At 46.7% G+C, this 21,095-nt stretch overlaps 10 protein-coding genes across 10 annotated transcripts; 4 read left to right on the top strand and 6 right to left on the bottom strand.

Annotated features, from left to right (window-relative positions):
- On the bottom strand, positions 1-1,098 carry N7478_008943 (Zn(II)2Cys6 transcription factor domain-containing protein; the record flags this gene model as incomplete). Its single annotated transcript, XM_056925157.1, has 1 exon — positions 1-1,098. The coding sequence occupies one exon, from the start codon at positions 1,096-1,098 to the stop codon at positions 1-3; it is 1,098 nt and encodes a 365-aa protein (XP_056777883.1).
- A 378-nt stretch (positions 1,099-1,476) lies between these two features.
- On the top strand, positions 1,477-2,465 carry N7478_008942 (SDR family oxidoreductase; the record flags this gene model as incomplete). Its single annotated transcript, XM_056925156.1, has 3 exons — positions 1,477-1,921; positions 1,982-2,325; positions 2,388-2,465. 3 exons carry the CDS (start codon positions 1,477-1,479, stop codon positions 2,463-2,465), a joined length of 867 nt encoding a protein of 288 aa, XP_056777882.1.
- A 154-nt stretch (positions 2,466-2,619) lies between these two features.
- Positions 2,620-4,401, bottom strand: N7478_008941 (fungal specific transcription factor domain-containing protein; the record flags this gene model as incomplete). Its single annotated transcript, XM_056925155.1, has 2 exons — positions 2,620-3,735; positions 3,790-4,401. The coding sequence occupies 2 exons, from the start codon at positions 4,399-4,401 to the stop codon at positions 2,620-2,622; spliced, it is 1,728 nt and encodes a 575-aa protein (XP_056777881.1).
- A 1,133-nt stretch (positions 4,402-5,534) lies between these two features.
- N7478_008940 (Zn(II)2Cys6 transcription factor) lies at positions 5,535-7,040 on the bottom strand (the record flags this gene model as incomplete). The annotated part of the gene is made up of 1 exon (XM_056925154.1): positions 5,535-7,040. The coding sequence occupies one exon, from the start codon at positions 7,038-7,040 to the stop codon at positions 5,535-5,537; it is 1,506 nt and encodes a 501-aa protein (XP_056777880.1).
- Positions 7,041-8,971: 1,931 nt separating this feature from the next.
- Positions 8,972-9,199, bottom strand: N7478_008939 (uncharacterized protein; the record flags this gene model as incomplete). The annotated part of the gene is made up of 1 exon (XM_056925153.1): positions 8,972-9,199. The coding sequence occupies one exon, from the start codon at positions 9,197-9,199 to the stop codon at positions 8,972-8,974; it is 228 nt and encodes a 75-aa protein (XP_056777879.1).
- Positions 9,200-10,077: 878 nt separating this feature from the next.
- N7478_008938 (uncharacterized protein) lies at positions 10,078-10,902 on the bottom strand (the record flags this gene model as incomplete). The annotated part of the gene is made up of 1 exon (XM_056925152.1): positions 10,078-10,902. One exon carries the CDS (start codon positions 10,900-10,902, stop codon positions 10,078-10,080), a length of 825 nt encoding a protein of 274 aa, XP_056777878.1.
- Positions 10,903-12,017: 1,115 nt separating this feature from the next.
- N7478_008937 (sugar O-acetyltransferase) lies at positions 12,018-12,821 on the top strand (the record flags this gene model as incomplete). The annotated part of the gene is made up of 3 exons (XM_056925151.1): positions 12,018-12,121; positions 12,180-12,416; positions 12,473-12,821. The coding sequence occupies 3 exons, from the start codon at positions 12,018-12,020 to the stop codon at positions 12,819-12,821; spliced, it is 690 nt and encodes a 229-aa protein (XP_056777877.1).
- A 718-nt stretch (positions 12,822-13,539) lies between these two features.
- Positions 13,540-15,189, top strand: N7478_008936 (GMC family oxidoreductase; the record flags this gene model as incomplete). Its single annotated transcript, XM_056925150.1, has 1 exon — positions 13,540-15,189. One exon carries the CDS (start codon positions 13,540-13,542, stop codon positions 15,187-15,189), a length of 1,650 nt encoding a protein of 549 aa, XP_056777876.1.
- Positions 15,190-17,437: 2,248 nt separating this feature from the next.
- N7478_008935 (sugar porter family MFS transporter) lies at positions 17,438-18,979 on the top strand (the record flags this gene model as incomplete). The annotated part of the gene is made up of 1 exon (XM_056925149.1): positions 17,438-18,979. The coding sequence occupies one exon, from the start codon at positions 17,438-17,440 to the stop codon at positions 18,977-18,979; it is 1,542 nt and encodes a 513-aa protein (XP_056777875.1).
- Positions 18,980-19,820: 841 nt separating this feature from the next.
- N7478_008934 (uncharacterized protein) lies at positions 19,821-20,999 on the bottom strand (the record flags this gene model as incomplete). Its single annotated transcript, XM_056925148.1, has 1 exon — positions 19,821-20,999. One exon carries the CDS (start codon positions 20,997-20,999, stop codon positions 19,821-19,823), a length of 1,179 nt encoding a protein of 392 aa, XP_056777874.1.
- Positions 21,000-21,095: the final 96 nt, after the last annotated feature.

Raw genomic sequence — 21,095 nt, 5'->3', positions numbered from 1 at the left:
CTATCCAAGTCGAATCTTCAACTGGCACTGATTCCGTGCACTGGGAACACAACATCCCGTATATGAGAGCAGATTGGAGGGAGGTAAGCTTCGAATTTTCATCGCATGTTTCATACTGGCAAGCTCATTAGCATCAAATAATACACAACATAAAGATACGCTGCAGTAGAATCTCACTTCCTCTCGCATCTGGCGTATATGCGCACATATTTGCTTCCATACAAAGTTGTGGCTTCCAGGCATACGATTGTAGAACATTTGAGTCAAGTTTGAACACACGGCCAGTGCTTCAGGCAAGCAGCGATGGGACGTGTTCTGGGGGCATTCATCATCGGGTCCGAGACAGCAGGGTGGGAATATAAAGGGTGGCAGGGTTTTAGCATCTGCCATCATGCGGCTGTATTCTTTCATTCGACTTAAAACCATCCTAGCCGTCAAGGATCCTTGCTGGAGCGACCTAGGACGTTGCGCTAACTGCGGCCCCGGTATTTTGGTGCTGGGCGTGGATTCGGTCGGGTGTGGGGTAGGGAAGGCAGGATTATCGAACGGGAACTCAAGGTTCAATAGAAGAGGAGAGATCATGTCGAAAGATGACGGGTCTGCGGACGTGTCTTCGGGCATTTGGGAGTTGTGGGATGTTGCTGGGGTCATTGCCAAGGGTGTATCGGAGGACTCAGGCATATCGAAAATGTAGGAGGTGAAATCTGAGTAAGGTGGTAACTCTGGGATTCCATATTCAGTTCCACCCTGTATTGACCCAAATAATTCATTTTCGTCGATATTGGTATAGTATCTCCTCGAATCTGGTTCGGCTTCCTTGGCTACAGCGGCAGAACTGTCATGGTCGGCCCTCGGTGAGATCCCAGCAAGGGTGCCAGCTAGATAATCCTCGGTGAAAGCACTGTTAGGAGTGAAGGAATTTGTCGCAGGTCGAATAGGCCGGAAGGCTGCGCGCGATCGGTTCTCGAGGTGGGGAAGCGCACGAACATATTGACAATCGAGGCGGCGGGTCGTGCATCGCGAGCACGGAGTAGAGAGGGAGCATCGGGATTTAGCTTTGCGGCATTGTAAACAGGCCTTAGCTCGTCGGACCGGCATGCTAATTTCCGGAAGGCCGGGCCATCGCCTAGGTCAATACAAAGGCTGAGAGTGACACGAGCATGAGAAATTGGTAGCTCTGATGCTTCCGCGAACTGCGGAATGGCCGACCCACGCTAATGACGATCCGCCGCAATTGCGGGCCAATGGCGAGATGCTGGGCTCCGGAATTCACAGCCAATTAGAATTGACGAAACACTTTGGGTTTGTAGATAGAATGAGCAGGTCATTCTTCTATCGACTCGTAGCGGAGATAAAATGCCAACCACATGCGGTGCAACCCCTTTCCTAATTCCTAGAAATGAATATTTAAGTCGCTGGCTCCCACATGCTAATTCTTTGAATTCTAAATTTTCACCACAAAGCAATAACCAAACAATGACTACTACACGCAAATCTTGTCTTGTCACAGGCTGCTCCAGCGGCGGAGTTGGTGCTGCTTTAGCTGAAGCCTTCGCAAAAAAAGGCTACCATGTTTTCGCCACTGCACGCTCGCCATCTAAAGTTCCTCAATTCTTACACGACGCTTCTAATGCGACGGTTATAGCACTAGACGTGGCATCTTCGGAGTCAATTGCTGCAGTTGCCGAAGCAGTGAAAAGCCAAACTGGAGGAACCCTGGATGTCTTGATCAACAACGCCGGTCTTGGGTTGGATATGCCAGCCCTTGATATCCCAATATCCCTGGCACGGAAGACCTTCGACGTCAACTATTTCGGCGTCCTCGAGATGATCCAGATGTTTGGTCCCATGCTAGTTAAGGCTCAAGGATGCATCGTCAACAATGCATCTATAGGGGGGTATATGTCCGTCCCTTTTATGAGTATGTACCCAATACTATGAAATCTAAGCTCTTAGACTCAGGCTAATTGATTTCACTCAGCTATTTACCAAGCCACAAAAGCTGCTCTGATTCAAAGCAGTGAAGGTTGGAGATTAGAGCTAGCACCACTCGGCGTGCGCGTCTTGTGTCTTGTCACAGGAGGCGTGGATACAAATTTCTTACAGAATCTTCCATCTGTGGAGCTACCAGAAACTTCGTTTTATATTGGCATCAAAGACCAAATTGCAAAACAGGAGGATAGTGTTCCTTTTGGCATGAGCCCTGAAGCATACTCGCAAGACGTGATTCGTCAAGTGGAAAGGGGGACGACAGGGAAGTATTGGATCGGTGGAGCCTCCACTATCTCTCGGGTTTCTCTGTGGCTTCTACCGCAGTGGGTGCTTGTAAGTTCTTCATGCCCTCGAGAGCGGGTATAAGCACTGAGCTTGCTAACACTTACATTCAGGACAAAGTTTACGTATGGCAAAAGCCCTTTCTAAAAGAATTTGCTGCACAGCAACAAAAGTCGCGGAAGAACGCCTGAAGCTTTTTTTCAACCTAGTTTTCATCAATTTCAGGCCAATATTGTATATTGAAAGTCATTCATATTCATACACTAAAGCTATAATATTAAAGATTTTGAACAGAAAGTAACATTTAGAGTTATACAAGAATTTTGGATCCCGAAAATGACCAAACTACATCACCTGTGGTACACTCATGACCTGGAAGTCTAAACCGGGAAGATGTGGCGCCGCGCTGGTCACAGACATCCGTCTATCCGAATATGGTGACACCCCATCAAATGGCATATTGTCCATCATCTTCATGGCCCATAAAGTAATGCTGTTCGCCTCGCGATATACATCTCGCAGGTCAGCCATGACTTCCAATCCCAGCTGGAAACTCTGAACGGCATGGCCTTCCTGGGTTGGCTCCTTCTTCATTTCAGAGATACTGATAATGAGTGCAACGAGAATCGCTGTCACACCCACTATGGGTAATCGGCGATGTAGCTTCTTTTGGTATAGTTCTGAGGCGATTTGAGTGATTTGTTGGGCAGCGTATGGAATGCAGAAGTTTGATGATGGGAGGGGATGTGATTGGTAGAACACGGCAATGGCAGTGTAGAATTGTAGGTGGAGGAGGCCTCTCTGTAGGGAGATTGCCGGCTCGTCCTCCATATTCGGTGATTCAAACGGGTATGTCTTGATTGAAGAGGGAAACTTGCTGGCCCATTGAGCTAGATTTGATTCGCAGACTGAGACCCGAGTCTCGTGGTCGACTGCATCTGTGAGGGTCGTATGTGGCGACGAGGATGAGAAAGAACCGTGGCGAGATGTTTCTTTGTTTTGCAGGTCTAGTACCTCGCTGATAGATGAGCACAGCTGAGCATTTGCAACACACATGAGAGCGAGGTCCCTTTGTACGTTCATGCTATGGCTTAATGGGTATCCAAATATCTGGACGAGGCTATCCGCGGAAAGGTTATACCAATCGAAGTCGTCTTCCGTGAGCATTCCGTGGCAGAATACCGAATTTTGGATTATTGGCCGACATCTCAACCTGAGTGCGATTTGACAATCGGTAATGTAGCATGTCCAAGCAAGTCGCTTCCAGAATTTGGGGTTCAATCGAACGTTCTTTACGCCGGAAACATCACGAAACAGACCGATACACTGAGCCGTTGAAATTGCGATAGAAGACCAGTATCGACTGTCCTCTCCGTCAGCGGTCTCAATCCTGTAAGTCATGAGTAGAAGTGCCTGTACAACAATGATGGTGTTGGGCTCATATTCAGATTGATACAGAAGCTAAATCAAGGGGTTAGTATTTGATGCTAAACTTCATTCATTTGATTGGCTTACCTTTGCTTTATTGTAAAAGGCTTCCTGTGCTTCTTGTCTGGTTGAGAAACCGGCGTCCTGGAGATGACCAATGTCTACAAAGGTTGTTGCAGAGGCCATCATCGCATGGAAGAGCAACAGGCTGACGGAACCATGATCGGTGTCGCGGTTGGAGATAGCATTCATGAATGCGGGCCATTCGATAATCGGCATGCTGGGGAGTACGCATTCGAGGAAGGTTTGCAGGAGTATATTTTGCAGTTGCGTGTTGGGTAGAGTAAAGACACCGTTCACATAAAGAAATTCGATCGTTGTGGGGTTCATCATCATAGGAAGTGGTTGGATAAAGCCCGGTAGGAGTGCACTTGGGCTTGAGCTCTCAGAGCCGGATGAGCCAGGCGAGCCAAGATTAGTGAAGGCATTCCAAACTTCCTCCTCTGGTTGTTGGAAAATTGGAGGGCTCAGCGAAGGGTTCTGCCACTCCATATTGGTAGGTGATGGATTAAGGGTATATCCATCATTCCAACCATTGAGCTGAGGGCTGGTGTAGGGAAAAGATTCGGATGTTACACTTTCGGGTGACCACTGAATTGTAGACTCGTTTGTAGGTAGTCCCGTTGTTTTCAGGTGCATTTGCTGTCTGTTTGAACATTAGCCTCATGGAAAGTCCAGTGTACCAGCTTGAGGATCCACCTACCTTGAGCGCTGCTTCCTGTTCATAATGCATTCCATGCCTCTTTGCGAGCAGTTTTGGCATGGAGACCCAGGGACCGCATTGCATCGAACCTTGGTGATGTGACACAACTGGCATGCTCTTGAGCTTCTCCGCGTAGGGGATTTGGATTGAATGGGTGATCTCGGCATTTTGCTTGTGTTCCGTCGATCTTCGGTAATGTGAGTTTGAATGAGGATATAGAGACTTCGCAACTTGAAGTCTGAGTGAAATCGATCGAAAGGGAACCCTTGTGCCTCACAGCAAGTGGTCTTGCCTTGGCCGTGGGGTAATTTCGATCGTTATATAGATTGGAATATTTGACTTTTTGAGTCGTACAAGGTTTTTTCTTTCTTTTACAAACTTGGAAGATCAACTCCAAGAAACAAGGATGTCTAGGTGGTGTCTGGCGAAACAAAGCAGCGATTCATGTAGTACAGTGTATCCTACAAGCTGTAAGGATGTAAGCTGCAGATGTCATTCAACACAACTCGTCATTGAAACGTTCTTGGAATGCGGGGAGATAGTCATTTTAAGTCATAGCGGAAGAAAGGAAGTTTAAATTAAGCCCTTGACTGCTGACCTTGATTTAATATCCTCGTTGCATCATTGCCTAACATTTAAGTGGCTGTCACCCGGGCAGTTTTTGCTCGATCAGGTTAGTTGAGATGTGGGTCAGAGCGACGTCAACTTTAACCAGATCGAGTGGAGAGTCCGGTCTATTCTTTCCCGTTGCAGCCGTTCTCCGGGGCCCGATTATCATCCGTGGCATGCCAAATGAACTTAGATTGGCTTTAACGAACGTGCACTTCGTCTGTACTCTAGTCTAGATTATTTAAATGGTTCACCCCGGACTCAAAATGCGGATACGGGGAAATGATCCGACCGGCTAGATTGTACTTCTTAAATAAGATACCTGAAATCCGGTCCGCTTGATCAGCGACTATTCCTTGTGGAGCAAGGCCCGCCGGGCCCAGGAGACAGGAAAATGCCCAAAAAGAAATAATTTCATATTTATAGTCGATTCATAATCGTAAAATCTCCGTTGATAAGCTTAAGGCGGCATTGCCACTTGCAAATGGGTCTCCACTAGTTCGAACCAGACCCCCTCATATCTGCCCTGCTTGGCCGCCCTTACTTGCTTTATAAACTCTTTGAGCCTTGATGCGCTCGCTGCTTGAACTGTGAAAGTCGCCAATCTATCCAGCAGTGCTTCTCCTGTCCCCTCGATCTCAAGCATGGCCATGGTCATTGGAAATACCATGGGCATCGCTGTTGACTTCTCAGCTGCTGTATTAGCAAACAGCTCCATGGCACAAAAAATGCTCTCGGCTAGAGCTCGAGCAGTCTCATCCTCCACACCAAGCGGATATCGATGCCGATGAATTACGAGCAGCCCCGCCAGACGATAAACATTCGCTTGAGTCATCATCGCTACCACCTCATGTTGGCCGAACTTCTCATACAGGATAGGTGGAGTTGGAGGCGCCCAGTCTTTTATTCTCTGCTCTATGACAGTGAGTTGGTCATAAAAGCCAATGTATGGCTCAATTGTGGGATCTGCCAAGCTCTTCTTGAACGCATGGCTAGACTCGCAGATATCATATAGATGAGGTAAGAGAGTCGCACAGAGCCCCGCATATCGGTCAATAATAATCCGATCTGTATTAGGGATTCGTATTATGGGAACCTCGCGATGCGCCAGACATTCGACTGTATCAATCAAAACCGGTGACATGACAACGGTATCCATGATCGGAGATTGGATGAGTCTTGGGAACCACGGTTTGGCTGATAAAAGTGCGCTTCGGACGATGGAATGTGCAGTGTTCGAATATGGCGCACTGAGTACATTAAACACATACATTGTCTGTCCTAGAAACAGGGTGCAGGCGGCGTCATAATCGTGGCGGATGATTATATCTCGCAGGTTCTGCAAGCCCCTTGCAGCCTTGCGCATGTCTGGCTGTTGGGGTCGCAAAACAAGTGATTTTTGATGTCCTGTCATCAATCCCAGGAATGCCAAATATCCTTCCGTCAATGTTGGCGCCGAGCAAGACAAGATCGCATAAATTGTGCTTTGGGATTCTGGTATAAAGCTCGTGCCCAATGCGAAAGGCGCATGTATCACAGAAAATTGCTCCACATCCAAGACCGTCGACAGGGCGTCGGACGTTGTTTGGAGCTTCTTCGTCGTTGCGAGTAGCCTCTCCGGAGACAAAGACAAAACATTATTATTATTAGGCGAGGGAATTTCCTCCGTCGCATCAGATTGTGAACCGGTATCTGAACCTCGGCTCGGTGCACGAACAGATCTGTCATTGCTACTGCTTGCTTCAGATCCACGGCGCTCATTTTCGGGTTCAATCTCCACACTCCAAACTTGCATCTGGCCGTGAGGGAAAGTTTTAGCAGATGGGCGACGGCCTATTCGTCCACTGCGACGAGATATAGAACATATAATCTTCAGCCGGCGACATCGTGTGCACTGCTGATCATTGCCGGTGAAGGTGCATTTTTCTTTCGCGGAATGACAGCGATTGCATGCCTTCACGACCATGGTCTCCACGAAGTCGCTGTCAACTCCGGAGTTTGAGTTGGCTACTTGGGGTTTGGCTTGTACACGCTGGTCAATCACCCGTTTAGCTGGATACAGGATGAGGTTGAACGCGTGAGTTAGAAGAGGCGGGATAGGCCAGCGTTGTCCATCTCCCAATATTTTCCCCGCTTTCCCCACAAACTGGCCTCGGACCAATAAACGATAATATTCATATGCTCATCCGAAGCGTGCTTAGTCAGGGGTTGGGTTGTTTCGAGGCTTTTCGTGTGTTTTGTCGTCAATGCGCTGAATCACCCGGTGGGGTTGTGTGCGTGTGTGGTTTTTTTTTTTTTTTTCTCCCCTTTTCCAAGTTGGCTTTTTCTTTGATCTTCTAGTGGTTCTATAGTCTCAGACTGTTTCACTATCACTTTCCAGCTTCACTAACGATTCCACCATTCCGTAGATCATTGCATGTAGGTTGTGTCCCGGCCGAGAATATTTGGGACTTGGTGGGTTTCGTCTCCCGGTGACTCTCGGGTGGAGATGGGCTCATTTTCAGGGGCTGAAGGCCCAGGCCTCCACGCCTGGCTGCCGAGGGAAATTGAAATCACACCGCAGGATCATTGCAGGCTGCTAACTTTCCAGTCAATTGGCCCAGTGCGACCAGGAAAGAATGATCGACCTTGTTGTATCAACTTGGAAGCATCTGGTTATTGGCAAGATCACGAAAATGCGATTTGCCCCACTAATATATGCAAGATTGTGAAGAAACCCACAGGAGGATCAACAAAACAGTATCCTAAAATTCTTGGAACAGGTTCTTCTGTTCATTATTCCCGAATTAAGAGTACTTTTACCCAACCACTAACTCCTTAACACTGTGCCTGAGGTGGCAGATACAAACGCGAGCTAGATACATGACCATAGTGGATCCATGCGGCGAACTGCCTCTTTAGCCTTAGGCTGCCATCCGAAATCAATCAACGTAACGAATTCATTTTGCACTGGAGCATCTAGCCGAATTATCCGCACGTAACCGTCTCCTCTGTTTCTTCGACCCTCACAACACTCTTCCTTTTTAAATCCATCTGCTGATCATGAATCGCCGGTCGTGGTAATTACATACAGGCGTTGTGTTCTCCACTGGCACATGTCCACTGAAACCTATGTGTCCTTGAAACGTTTAGTTTCAGGGTGTAGCACTTGTAATAAATCGGATCGATCAGCCTAACGACATGTCCGTTAAAGCATTGTTGCACCCAAACGCGAAAAAGGGGGGACTCACCTCTGGTTCCTTGGGATTTTCAAGACCACGAAAGATTTAGATAGCCTCGTGGGTTGCTGTGTACAATAAACTGGCGGGCATCATATTTGATACTTTTTATTGAATGGATTCCCATCAATTTCATTTCGCTGCTCTGGAGAGCATTTGGAGAGCGTTTAAATCGCCATATCAACAACAACAGATATAATTTCATTTGGCCTTTTCATCGATCCGCTTCGCTGCAAACCGGCTTAACCACCGGGCATACGGACGGTGTTGAACATCCTTAAACTGCACATGTGTGCTTCGAATGCTTATCAAAGCGGTACCCCGAAGAGAGTGTTGTTTTTGTGCATTTACTCTTTGAAAGACGCGTTAATTGGGTGTATCGTTTCCACAAATCGACTCTAAACTCAGAACTCAGGCATCACAGATTGGGTTGGGTCCGAACTATCTCTGCACAGGGAATAATAGTTAGTGTCGATGAAGTCTGGTAATCAGAAGCATCTCCAAAATTTACGTTTCGAAAGCAGGACTCTCTTTCTCCATATCGCTACAATAGTCACTTATGCCGTCGCTGATAACCATTCCCTTGTTGGTTTCATTGGTAATTCGAGCTGAAACTAGGTCGAGCAGCGCGCACTCTACGTCCGGACAGATTGGTCTTCAGTATGGATTTAAGAGAGGCTTAGAGGGCTTTGCGTTTTATCTGTGTAACTAATAGATCTGCTTTCGTTACTTTGGATCGATGATTGCTTTCATCCGAGGACTCCATGCTTTTATTTGGGATCGTTTGCGCGTCCTGGTGCATTTCAATTGAAGGAGAGAGTTCCAAAAAGTCCGGCATGACATAGCTGGGAGTCGTAAAATCGGCATATCTAGACTCTTCCTGAGCTTCCATAGCAGTTTCATTCATTTTGTATGTTTTTAGTTTGAACTTCAAAGCGTTCGAAGTAGGTAAACACAGGGTCGAGAGTTCTGTGCCATATGGGAGGAATCAAAGACCCGTTTATAGAGAAAAATCTCTCAGCCCCACATTCTTGATTCGCAAACCTAAGATCTTGTTCGGTTCGCGCACTATCTTAGGCGAAGATCATTACCCATGCCCTTGCTAATCAGGGTCAAATACATACACGCCTTCGCTACAGCTCGCCGGGACTGACCAATCAAAGAGCTGAACACCTTATCCCAAAGAGGTTAGCCTGTGAAGTGTGTGTCATTTGTCTCCACATCGCTTCAGGTTCAATGCGCCTGTACGTTCATTCATTTGAATGCTCCTGTAATTCAAGCTATGGACGAAAGGGGGCGTTAGTTATCATGCGAATTACGTCGTGGACTATGTCAGCGCACTGCGCGAAGCCGAGTTTTGCCCCCCGCATTGCGCGTGAAGGTAGGGGGCGGTAAGGGACCACACCTACAGTAGAAGTTATATGTTATAGATAAGACAATTGGATAATAAAATTGAGCTCGCGTTAAACTGGTTATCGAGGGAATTACCAAGATGGGTTTCTCCTTCTGCGATATCACTATGTGTGATGCGACGCGACCCACAATAAGATCTGCCTCGCATGCAGAGATCCAACGGCAGCCCATATTGATCGAGTTCGATTTCGAATTCTGTGGGCAAATTGATTCATCTGGTACGGACAGAGTATTCGTCTAGAATCTGTAACCACCAGTCAATATGATCTACAATTGGGAATGATGAATCAACCCCTCTAAGATGAGGTCAGCCAATGGTAGGTTTCGAATAAAATGTTTCGCTTTGAATTATCAAGATAGTTACTGAAGATCTTAACAGATATCTCGCTCATCGCCGGTTGCCCCGTACTCATCTTCTTCAAGCTCATCTTCTTCACCTTCAAGCTCTTCATCATCATTATCGGAGCCTTCGTAATCCCCGTCTTTCCCTTCAATCAAGTCCAAGACCTGCTTAAGTCCTTCAAACACACAGTAACCATGTGCAAGATTCTCTAACTCGTCCAATCTGTCCCAAAGAGAGCCCGACCCGCTATCATCTTCCATGATTGCCCCTCTTTCTTCAACCGACATCGCAGACACAATGTCATGCATCGCATTCTCCAAGCTCGGGTCCGATTGAAACTGCTTCCGCACCTCGCTGCCCAGCGTGTCATTTGAGAGAATAATCGTCTTGCCAATCTTGCGTAGCGCTGATAGCCCATTCAGTCGGGTTTGAGGACTGGCCATCGCGTCGCACTTTTGTGCAATCATCCCAACAGTAGAAGTGACGCTGCCGGCCACATCCCATGCCATGTCGTATTGTTTGGAGCCTGACATAGAGCGATATGTGATATTGATCGACTTCCAAATAGACGAAGAATAATGATCAAAATTGATGACTACTTTTTGGCGCTTCTCACGTTCTTCCTTGATCGCGTCAGTGACCATGGCGTTCACATCCGGATGCATTTCCGCAGCCCTTTTTAGAAGCTCGGATAGCTGTGGGAGCTTCAAGAGCTGTAACTCCTCCTCTGTGGGGCTGGGTTGAACTCCTCCGCTCGCTTGTTGTGGTGTAGTCTCTGCATCTGTGCTTGACTGGGCGAGCGTGTCACCGGCAGTGTTTGCGCGGGCACGTTTTGTTACTGTTGGTGCAGACATAATTTGCTTCGACGAGGTCCAAAAGAGACGTTTTGGTTGTTGATTGATGTGATTGTGAATTTGTGGGGGGAGTGTTGTTGTGTGTGGTGTTCCGTCTCCACAATAGTCAGGAGCGAGTAAAGTTCAGTATTTAAGCATTTGCTGATCGACGCAAAAATCAATGTGAAACGAAATAGCAATTTGGGATTTTGTCTTGAACACTCTTTGGATCTTGTCAGTGGCTCGTAAAATAAATTTTTATAAATAAAGTTATTAAAGTTTCAAATGCTTCGACTTTTCTTCTCCTTGTGAATTTTTCGCGCCCATTATGATCTCGCCGATGAGTCTCCGGAATCATTTCCCCAACCCCCCCCCCGAGTTGATTGACACCGCCAACAGTCTATATATTGATTTAGTTCAGCTGGAAGATTAGATGCCGGACACTGGAATACTGTGCAAAGATGAGATATCTGGTTATTAATTCAAACCTGCAGCCAAAATCATACTGAAGACGTTCCATATACTACTAGTATGTTGCGATACTAAGTACTATATCTATTACTATAGACTTTGAAGCCTATCTGTTTCAAGTTGAGGAAAAATTCAATCTTAAATCATTTAGAGACCAATCTTTGCCACCAATTACATACTCATACCTGGAATCCATATAAACTTTGACAAGTATACGGTAAATCATCAAAGACTCGGTTCAAATAATCTTGAAAGCAGGTAGTGTCCGGATTTAAGTTGGGGTATCGTATAATTTCAAGCTTTGTAGCCCCACAAAGACTTGGGATCAAGCGCATAGGTGGCAGATAATCCAAAATTAGATTCGCCGCAATCTATAACTTGCAACTCTGTCCAGACTGATCACCGAGTGGAATAAACTACCTGATTCGGCAGCCAAGCCAGCATCACGTCCGGACAAACCTCGGACCTGTGTTAGCGGGGTAAACGTGGTGCTGCCCCGCCAATGACATATCTTCATTTACATCCAAGGTTACTGCCACAGACGCGACACAAGACACGCATATAAAATCCTAGGCAACAGACCCTTTCATCTGTTCGATTCTTCTCATTCAACTTCATCCATTCTCAAACAATTTCATCTCAAGTTCTTTTTTACATTCAACACTATGGTGGCAGCCAAGGAAAAGCGACCGGAGATTATCGAGCTCTCCCGCAGCCTGACAGGCATCCCGAAATGCGAGGACTACGATCGCATGATCTCGGGAATGATGTATGTATCCTTTGAGTCATGAATTTCGCTGGATTTTAGAACCTGACACGCTATCCAGGTACAATCCCACCATACCAGCTTTATTAGAAGCTCGTCATAGGTGCCGGGGTTTGACAGCTGATCTCAACGGCCTGGACACAAAGACTATTCCATTTGACCAGATCGGTGGTAAGCGAATGGAAATTCTCCGCAAGCTTTTAGGTCGAGTTGGCGAGGGAACATTCATCGAGACTCCATTCTTGCCAGACTACGGCTGCAATATCATCATCGGGAAGGACTGTTTCATTAATTGGAAGTGAGTTTTGAATATCGAATTCCCAAATACATAATTCAAGTACTAATATAATTCAGTGTTACAATTCTGGATACAAGTCTCGTTGTCATCGGAGATCGAGTTCAGATTGGTACTGGTGTCGGCATCTTTAGTGCTGGTCACGATACAAGCGTGCTATCTCGACAGAAAATGGTGGAGTTCGGTCATCCCATCTTCATTGAAGATGATTGTTGGATCGGAGGTAACACTGTCATTCTGCCTGGTATTCGGATTGGGAAAGGCTCGACTATTGGGGCTGGATCTATTGTTACCAAGGATATTCCACCTTATTCTGTTGCTGTGGGAAGCCCTTGTCGTGTCATCAAGACTATCCAATCGGTCGAAGAAGAGATGGCAGATCCAAACAACGAATATCGAAACCTGTGAGGAATATAAATGCAAAAGACACATAGGTTTGGGATGATGATCTCGCGATCCAATGTCCCAAGAAACGATCATAGATGAGACGAGACAAGACGAAGAAGAAAATATTGAAGAACTAACATGGCCGAATCCCGCATGGACATCCATTTGACCTTCAACCCTTCCAATTATCATTACTTGTCAGATCTCAATCAAAGACTGCGCTGGAACAAGCTAATGCTTCAAGTCTGGCGTTCGCACACAATACAATATCATGATAATGATCACGATCGCGATTTTACTTCACCACATCTGTAAATCTAGGATTATTTTTTTGTTGCTAGATTCAACCCATCTGCAAGCGGAACAGCCTGAGTATCGTGTTGGCTGTCTAGTTATTCCGTAATTGTAAAGCTGAAATCCTTCTCCGTGGGCCTACGCCGCACCTTTAACTGGACAATCGTCAGAAGGAATCCGCCCCCACGCAAGGCTATGGCTGATCCCTGTCGATTAATCACCAGCTGCATTGAAAAAAGCCCAATATTCCAAGTCTGTGACCAATGAGCCCGGCCTTCGAAAATGGCCCCCATCTCTCTCGCCAGAAACTGTGTCCGGATGTGCCGGCTGCAAACATTCTTTGTTCAATTCGGTTTCAAATCATTATCCTATGTTCCCCTCGTTTTATTTAAATTCGACTCCTCGAACATAATCTCTTCAAAAATACATTCTTTATTTACGAATTATGGAAGCCGACTATATTATTGCCGGAGGCGGCTTAACAGGCTGCGCGCTTGCCTCCCGCCTAAAACAGCGGAACCCATCACTTGATATCCTGGTCATCGAGGCCGGCGAGGATGCTTCCAATCAGCCCGATACGCAGACTTTCCCGGGTCTTTTCTCTCTACTAGACTCCCCACTAGATTGGACGTATAAAACCGAAGCCCAGCCAAATACTTGCGATCGGACCCACGTGGTTCATGCTGGGAAGGCAGTAGGCGGAGGAAGTACCATCAATTTTGGTGGCTGGAGCCGTGGCGATGCTGCTGATTACGATGACTGGGCGAAGATCGTTGGTGATGATCGATGGAGTTATAATGGATTACTTCCATACTTTCGTCGGTCGGAATCTTTCAATTCTCAAGATTCCCATAATCATGGATCTGATGGTCCAGTAAAGATCACGTCTGTTTCTGCAAGTGATCCCAATCGAAAGTATCCATTACGTGAACCAATCAGACAGGCCTGGGATGAGATCGGTGTGCCTTTTAACTCCGATGGTTGTTCGGGAAGCTCGTATGGCGTTTGTGAATTTTTGGAGACTTGGAATCAGGGCAAGCGCCAGGCATCACAGCAAGCGTATAGCTTGGATGGTGTCAAACTTATCACAAATATGATTGTTCATCGGGTCAAATTTGACGACACCAGCCCAGGAGAGCCAAGGAGAGCTTCAGCTGTTATTCTTGCCAATGGTGAGCGCATCAAGGCTCGCAAGGAAGTCATCCTGGCCGCAGGCAGTATCAGAACGCCACAGATTCTTATGTTATCCGGGATCGGACCTGCCAATGAGTTATTCAAATATGATATTCCGCAGGTTATTGATATGCCAGAGGTGGGAAAAAACTTAAATGATCATTTCGCGGTCTATCAGCTCTACAAGCTGCGCAATCACGAGAGAGGCCTTGCACTTGGCAGCCCGGCTCTTTCGGATCCTGCATTTGTAAAGGGTCTTCCAACAGACTGGGCGACAAACCAAGACGTGCCAGCAGACAAGTTGGAGGCAGCAATGCGCAAGGATTATATACGATTTGGTAAAAGCCATCCGTCCCTGCTGAAGCCCGGACGCCCACTCGTTGAATCCATGATTATCTATGCCCCAGCAGGTGTCCCCGATGTTCCTATGAACGGGAGCCTGGTCGTAAGCTCGGTAATGCTGCTTGGTTCCACCTCTCGGGGATCTGTAACAATTGGATCTGCATCGCCGAATGATCCGCCTAAGATTCTATCGAATTACTTTGACACCGAAGTCGACCGCGTAACATTGATTCATGGTGCTCGTCGGACTATGGAGGCGCTACTTGATACGAATGCGTTAGCGGATTATATCGAGACTGAGGTGCCTCCACCTGGAATGTCAGTACTTACCTCTGAGTCGTCAGATGAGGAGTTTGAAGCGCGTATTCGTGCAACTGGTATGGCTCACCACCATTCTGCGGGAACTGCTGCCATGGGTAAGGTGGTAGACTCTGACCTACGCGTATTTGGAGTCGGCAATGTTCGGGTTGTGGATGCAAGTATCTTGCCTTTGAGTATTGGGGGACATCCGCAGGCTACATTGTATGCGATTGCAGAGCAAGCAGCAGATATTATTCTTGGAGCTGAATCAAGTACTTAGTTCCTAGATGCCTCAATTAGGAGGACGCGGGCGAATGAATACTTTTCCTGATTTTAGGCTTTCTCATTAAGCAAGCTCTGTTGGACGCTTTTTATTAGTCGTAGCCTAAAGGAAACCCTTTCACACTGTCATTCGTACTGTATCATGTAATGATATCACAATGTGCCGGGATATGTCGGCTTGGAAGGAAGGCAGAGCGGTCCGTGTTTTGCATGACGGTGGATCCCACTGTCGAGAATTTCCAATCTAATGATGGTGCTATGGAAGCCTCCGGTTCCCGGGACTATCTATGTATTATTTCACCGATTTCCGGCGTTAATAGTAAGCCCAAGGTTTCGAGCTTCAATATAATTCAGATGGAAGTCGTATACTTTAGACGTCATTCCGGGGATTCCCGAGGCCATAACTCGTAAAGGGGTTATCGTGATATTCAAAATAGGATGACTTGATATTCATTTCGCTTTTGTATTTGGGTATATGATATTCTAAAGAGGCGCATGAGACTATTCAATGCCTGTTTAACAATCACCTGCCCAGTGGACAGTGATACATGGTATCATGAAACGCCGGGGTGGCATTCTAAGCTAATTATGCACCATGACCCATTCTACGTTTTAAAGAACGCGGAGAAGTAGTTTGTCGTTGTTTTTCCTGGGGCTATATTTGATATTCGTGGGGCTATGCCATAGCCTTGCATCATGATCCCTACGGATGGAGTGGTCATTTCAATTGTCTCTATTGGCCACCGGAATAAATAGGGTAGAATTGAAGTTTAATCGACACGATTGCTTACTGACCCGAAGCATTAATATGAGGCTGACTTCGGCCAAAACCTAATCATCTTGTACTGCTCGAGAACGTGGAGGTTTTATACTTTAGGACCTTAGTGCACGTTGAATATTGACTTCAAATATCAAACCTTATTGGATTCAAGCCTAACAAAGACTATACAATAATCTTAGATTGGACACGACATAACTCAAGTGGCGTCTCACAAATGGGATGATCAACCTTTTACACTTTCCTTCCAAAATATCCACGGGTCTTGCTGTCGCCATTCGGAAGATGGCCGATATGGTGGAGCATGTTTCATTTTGAGTCCGGAGTGGCGGTCGCTGATTTGCTCCCGTTCAAGGCAGACCCACAAAAGTATTAAGTAACTGGTTGTTCCACGTCCCCCACAGTCCCTTAATGCTCCACTAATTCACCGACTGCCTTCCGAATGGGAATGATGGTCTTCTTGGCGGGCCGCTTGGCGGGGATGGGGGTCTTGGCGGGGGGAACTTGGCTATGTATAGGGATGCACGACAAGGCCGAACAAGCCTTGAGTTATTGCCTCATCCCACGCCTTGGATGAGCTCTAATAGGCCCTTGACGCCGGGGTAATTTCTCGGCAAACTCAACTTGAGATTCGATTTCCCCAGCTTGACGCACATACGATATAAAATGTCCGATCAAACTGAATAGATGCTATTGTTGGGGATAGAAGGCGAAATCTCCAGTCTAAAGACTCATTGTGGCAAACAGCCCGACGGCTCTGCACGGGAAGCGCTGGTCAACCGATTTTTTGAATGGTCGGCCCGAATAAAATTCCTTTCGCGAGGACCTGTTGATGAATGGAAACCGATCTCCGAGCCGTGGAGTCATCCCCGGGTGGGATGCCAATTGAGTTAGACCCCGTCCCCCCCTCACCGGTGCGAAACTCCAGTCTAGCCCCATGATGGATTTTCATAGCTGTATCAAGTTTCTATGGTAGAAAAATCAGCTCGAATCATGCCGTGTTCTCCGACTTTCGGCATCCCTCCTAGCGATCATACCCCAAAGTCTCCCGCAAACATCCCGGTTTGTCACCCCCGAGCCATGGCCATCCCCAAACCCTCTCGGTGTTATGTGCATCCAATCTGGAAGGATTGACTATCTTGTACCTTTGGTTCCGTAATTCAGCCTATTATCAACCGTCCCTTTCCTTGCGATGGAACCCGCGTGGTTCTCCATACTTCGTGCCCCGTACTGTCAACCAATCCCAGCTATGGATAACAGATGATCTCTCAGCAATACCATTTCGTAATTCATAGTCCACCAGGTTTTGGCCAAGAAATCAATTTCTTTTGTGGGGTCTCCACAAGCACACCGGATTCACCGGTAGACATAAATCTCGGACATTCTCTGCTTTCTGATCTTTTCCTTTCATCGTACTCCTTCCTGCTGGGTTTTCATATCTCCAGGTCGTCCATCCCGACCACCCATCATGCTTCAAGGAAAGGTGCTTCGTGTAGCACAGGCGCTACTGATTGTTGCGCCCGCATTCATTGTTTTCGGTTATAATCAGTCTGGGTTAGGCCCGTTGGCCACTCTGCAAAGTTGGGTTGATGTGTTCCCTCAAATCGATACCATCAACACTGAGGGTGCATTGCGTGCAAAGAATTCAACAAGCAAGGGTGCTGTGATTGCATCCTTCCAGCTTGGTGCTCTTGTTGGCGCTTTGTCCTGTACAGCACTTGGTGATCGACTTGGTCGCCGTAAGACCATCTTCCTTGGTGCTATTCTCACAATCATCGGCCAATTGTTGCAAGTAGCCGCATATGGACTTCCTCAATTTGTCGTCGGACGAGTGATTCTTGGTATGGGTGTCGGACAATGGAGTGTTGCTGTTCCTGTCTGGCAATCCGAATGTACATCAGCCAAGCATCGAGGTCAACATGTCGTCGTTGATGGAATTTGTATCTGCTTGGGTTATGCACTTTGCAACTGGATCGATTTCGGTCTCAGCAAAGTCCCCGGCTCACTGGAGTGGCGAATTCCCCTCGTCATCTCCTTCTTTTTCTCCCTCATCGTTCTTTTCTCTGTCTTCTTCCTCCCCGAATCCCCTCGTTGGCTCGTCCGTGTTGGACGTATCGAGGAAGCAACTGAGAGTCTCGCTGCTTACAAGGGAGTCCCCACTGAGGACCCGTCCGTCCGTATCGAGATCGGTGGTATCGAGACCTCCCTTGAAGTCACGGTTGACAGCGCCAAGCTCAGCGACCTATTCAACCCCAACAAACCCGATGACGAGCGCCTCCTGTATCGATTCTGTCTTTGTATTGCCCTCCAGTTCTTCCAGCAGATGTGCGGAGGTAATCTCATCTCGACATATGTTTCAACAATCTTCGAAGAAAATCTCCAGATGGACAGCGACCTTGCGCGAATTCTATCCTCCTGTGCAATGACATGGAAGTTCCTTTGCAGTTTCATTGCCTTCTTCGCTATCGACAGACTTGGTCGTCGCAAGATTTTCATGATCAGTGGTGCTGGAATGGCTGTCTGTATGATGGTCCTCTCTATCACCAACAGCTTTGGCTTGAACCACAAGGCTTCAATTGTCTCTGCCGTCTTCATCTTCCTTTTCAACTCCTTCTACCCCGTCGGTTTCCTGGGTGGTAACTTCCTTTACTGCACTGAGGTAGCTCCCATGCGCCTTCGTGTCGCCATGTCTGCTATCTCGACCGCCAACCATTGGCTGTGGAATTTTGTCGTTGTTATGATTACTCCTGTCGCTCTTGACACTATTGGCTACCAGTATTATATTATGTATACTGTTATTTCAGCCTGTATCCCCGTCGCTGTTTACTTTTTCTATCCTGAGACTATGAACCGCAACCTCGAGGCCCTGAATCATGTCTTCCGGGATGCACCCACCACATGGGATATTGTTTCTATGGCCCGTCATCTGCCACAGGGTGAGGCCGCTGAGGTTGAGGTCTGGAAACAAACGGAAGAAAAGGGCGCTATTGAGCAGCAAGAACATGCCTAAACGGAGATTTTGCAATACGTTGAGTTATCCTGACTGATAGATGTATATACGGAGATGATGTTTCCGACATGGTTTTAACGAGGTGTGATGAACAGAATGTATATAGTAATTATATATGCATCATGATATAGATATGAAAGTTCAAGAGCTTCAAATTTCGCTTCAGGTACTACCTAGTACTACTAACATTTGTATCGTACATATCGTTTGCATTTTTCAGGTATTCAACTATGTCTCCATTGCTTAAAATAGTCAAGTGTAGATGACGCGATCTTTTCGGTCGGACTATCTAAAGTAACATATTCATATCTCACAGGCTCAGTAAGACCTCTGTATTTGGCTAAGAATTTCAACTACCGGTACGTGGGGGCTAAGCAATTTTGCCAAGTTGCCCAAAAATTGGGCGAACATTTAAACTTCAAGTGAACTTGAAACACGTATCGAAATTATCTGTCCACTTTTCAAAAGTGATTTAAACCGATTTGACTTTGCCTAACTTCAAGGGGCAATGTCGGCCGACTTGCTTGCTCCTTACGTAGATTCATTACTAGTATTTATCCCCTCTTCGCCAACTATGATGATTGCGATAATTACACAACGCGCCACCCCAAGCACGACATAACCTCAAATATTCTATGAGAAATTTCAAAATAAATTCAGCGTAGCGAATCTTTTGTTCTCGTAAGTTCCCTTCGGCCTACATAAAATCGCGACAAGGTTGGACTATGATCGCGCCAATAATGTCACAGCAACATTCACTACATATGGCACGCGTGAATCGTGGGAGATAATTAAATCAACTTGAAGATATAAATAGCTTAGGAAGTGCGTCTAATTGATGTTACAGTGCCATCCAAAGACCTGCGCCAATCACTCCAGCCAGAAGACTCGGATTATTGGGGCAGCCAGTCGGAACAACCGCCACATCCTTGCTGGTCGATGTAGAGTGAGCACTAGAAACACTAGAAGTGAACTTAGTGGGCAGTACCGTAGCTCCGCTTGGATTTACCACGGCAGTTGGAACTGTCACACTGGCAGTGTCTGATACAGAGATCGCGCTAGAAATAGGATTGGCACCACTGCCGATTTCTAAAATATTTTCCCCCTCGGCATCAAAATCTCTCTGCGCCATGGAAATCTCATGATTGGAAAGGTCGTAAACAACGTAGGCTCTGCGTAAGAAATCGCTGGCTAAAATTGGTGTTCCACCAAGACTTGGTACAAAATTGAACTGACATCTGTCACTGTTACCAGTAGCAATAAAATCACTGACTGGGGCTTTGATACTGAAATCGCCAAATGTGAACGTAATGCTGTAGTCTTTTTCGCTGGCGCCGCAGTCAATCATCCCTACTTGGTACTCTTCATCCCATGTAATATTCAAGTCTTTGAAAACCTGCTCGACAGTTTCGGTTGGGAGAACTGTTTGCGGCGACGTAGAGCTCAAAACCATGTATGTTGGTAAAGTCGATGAGTTTCCAGGCGAGACGCTACTTGTTTGAACAGTGACTTTTGTCATTAGGACCGTGGGAAGATAGCGTGTCCCATTTACGGCAGGGACAGACATGGTATAGAGTTCACCTGTATACTTGGTCGTATCGACTCCACCAAAGAGAATGGTTCCTGTTGTCCCGGTGGGTTCATCTACCCACAAACTGTATGCCGCTGATTTGATGTGTCCTTGATCAAGCAAGGCCTGGAGGATTGATGCAGGCGCATCTAATTTGTCGCTTACAATATAACCGATACCGAGAAACTCATTCAAATCAGTGCCCATATTGACTACTAGGTCAACTGATGATAAGGCAAGGCCGGAAATGGTCACATTGTCACTGCCAAAGTCCACGGGGAAATCAGCTTCGTCGGTTGGGTCATTGCTAATGAACTTATATGTCGAGGAGGCGTCGATGTCAAAGTATCCGGTAGAGCAACTGGCGTCAGGGTTGTCTGTACACCTTGTTGAATTGGTCGCTGTTATCTCGATAACACCAGTGGTTGTATCTAACCATAGCTCGCTCATAGCTTGTGGTGGTGTCCCAATAGTTAGATTAGTACGATATATTGAATATGAACTTGGCTCCTACTGCAGTTAGTTTCAATTCTATTTTCAAAGGCC

Source organism: Penicillium angulare, assembly GCF_028827245.1.
Source record: "Penicillium angulare strain IBT 27051 chromosome Unknown utg000005l_segment0_segment0, whole genome shotgun sequence".
Classification (NCBI taxonomy): domain Eukaryota; kingdom Fungi; phylum Ascomycota; class Eurotiomycetes; order Eurotiales; family Aspergillaceae; genus Penicillium; species Penicillium angulare.
The sequence above is the reverse complement of the archived record's forward strand: the minus strand, read 5'-3'. Positions and strand labels throughout refer to the sequence as shown.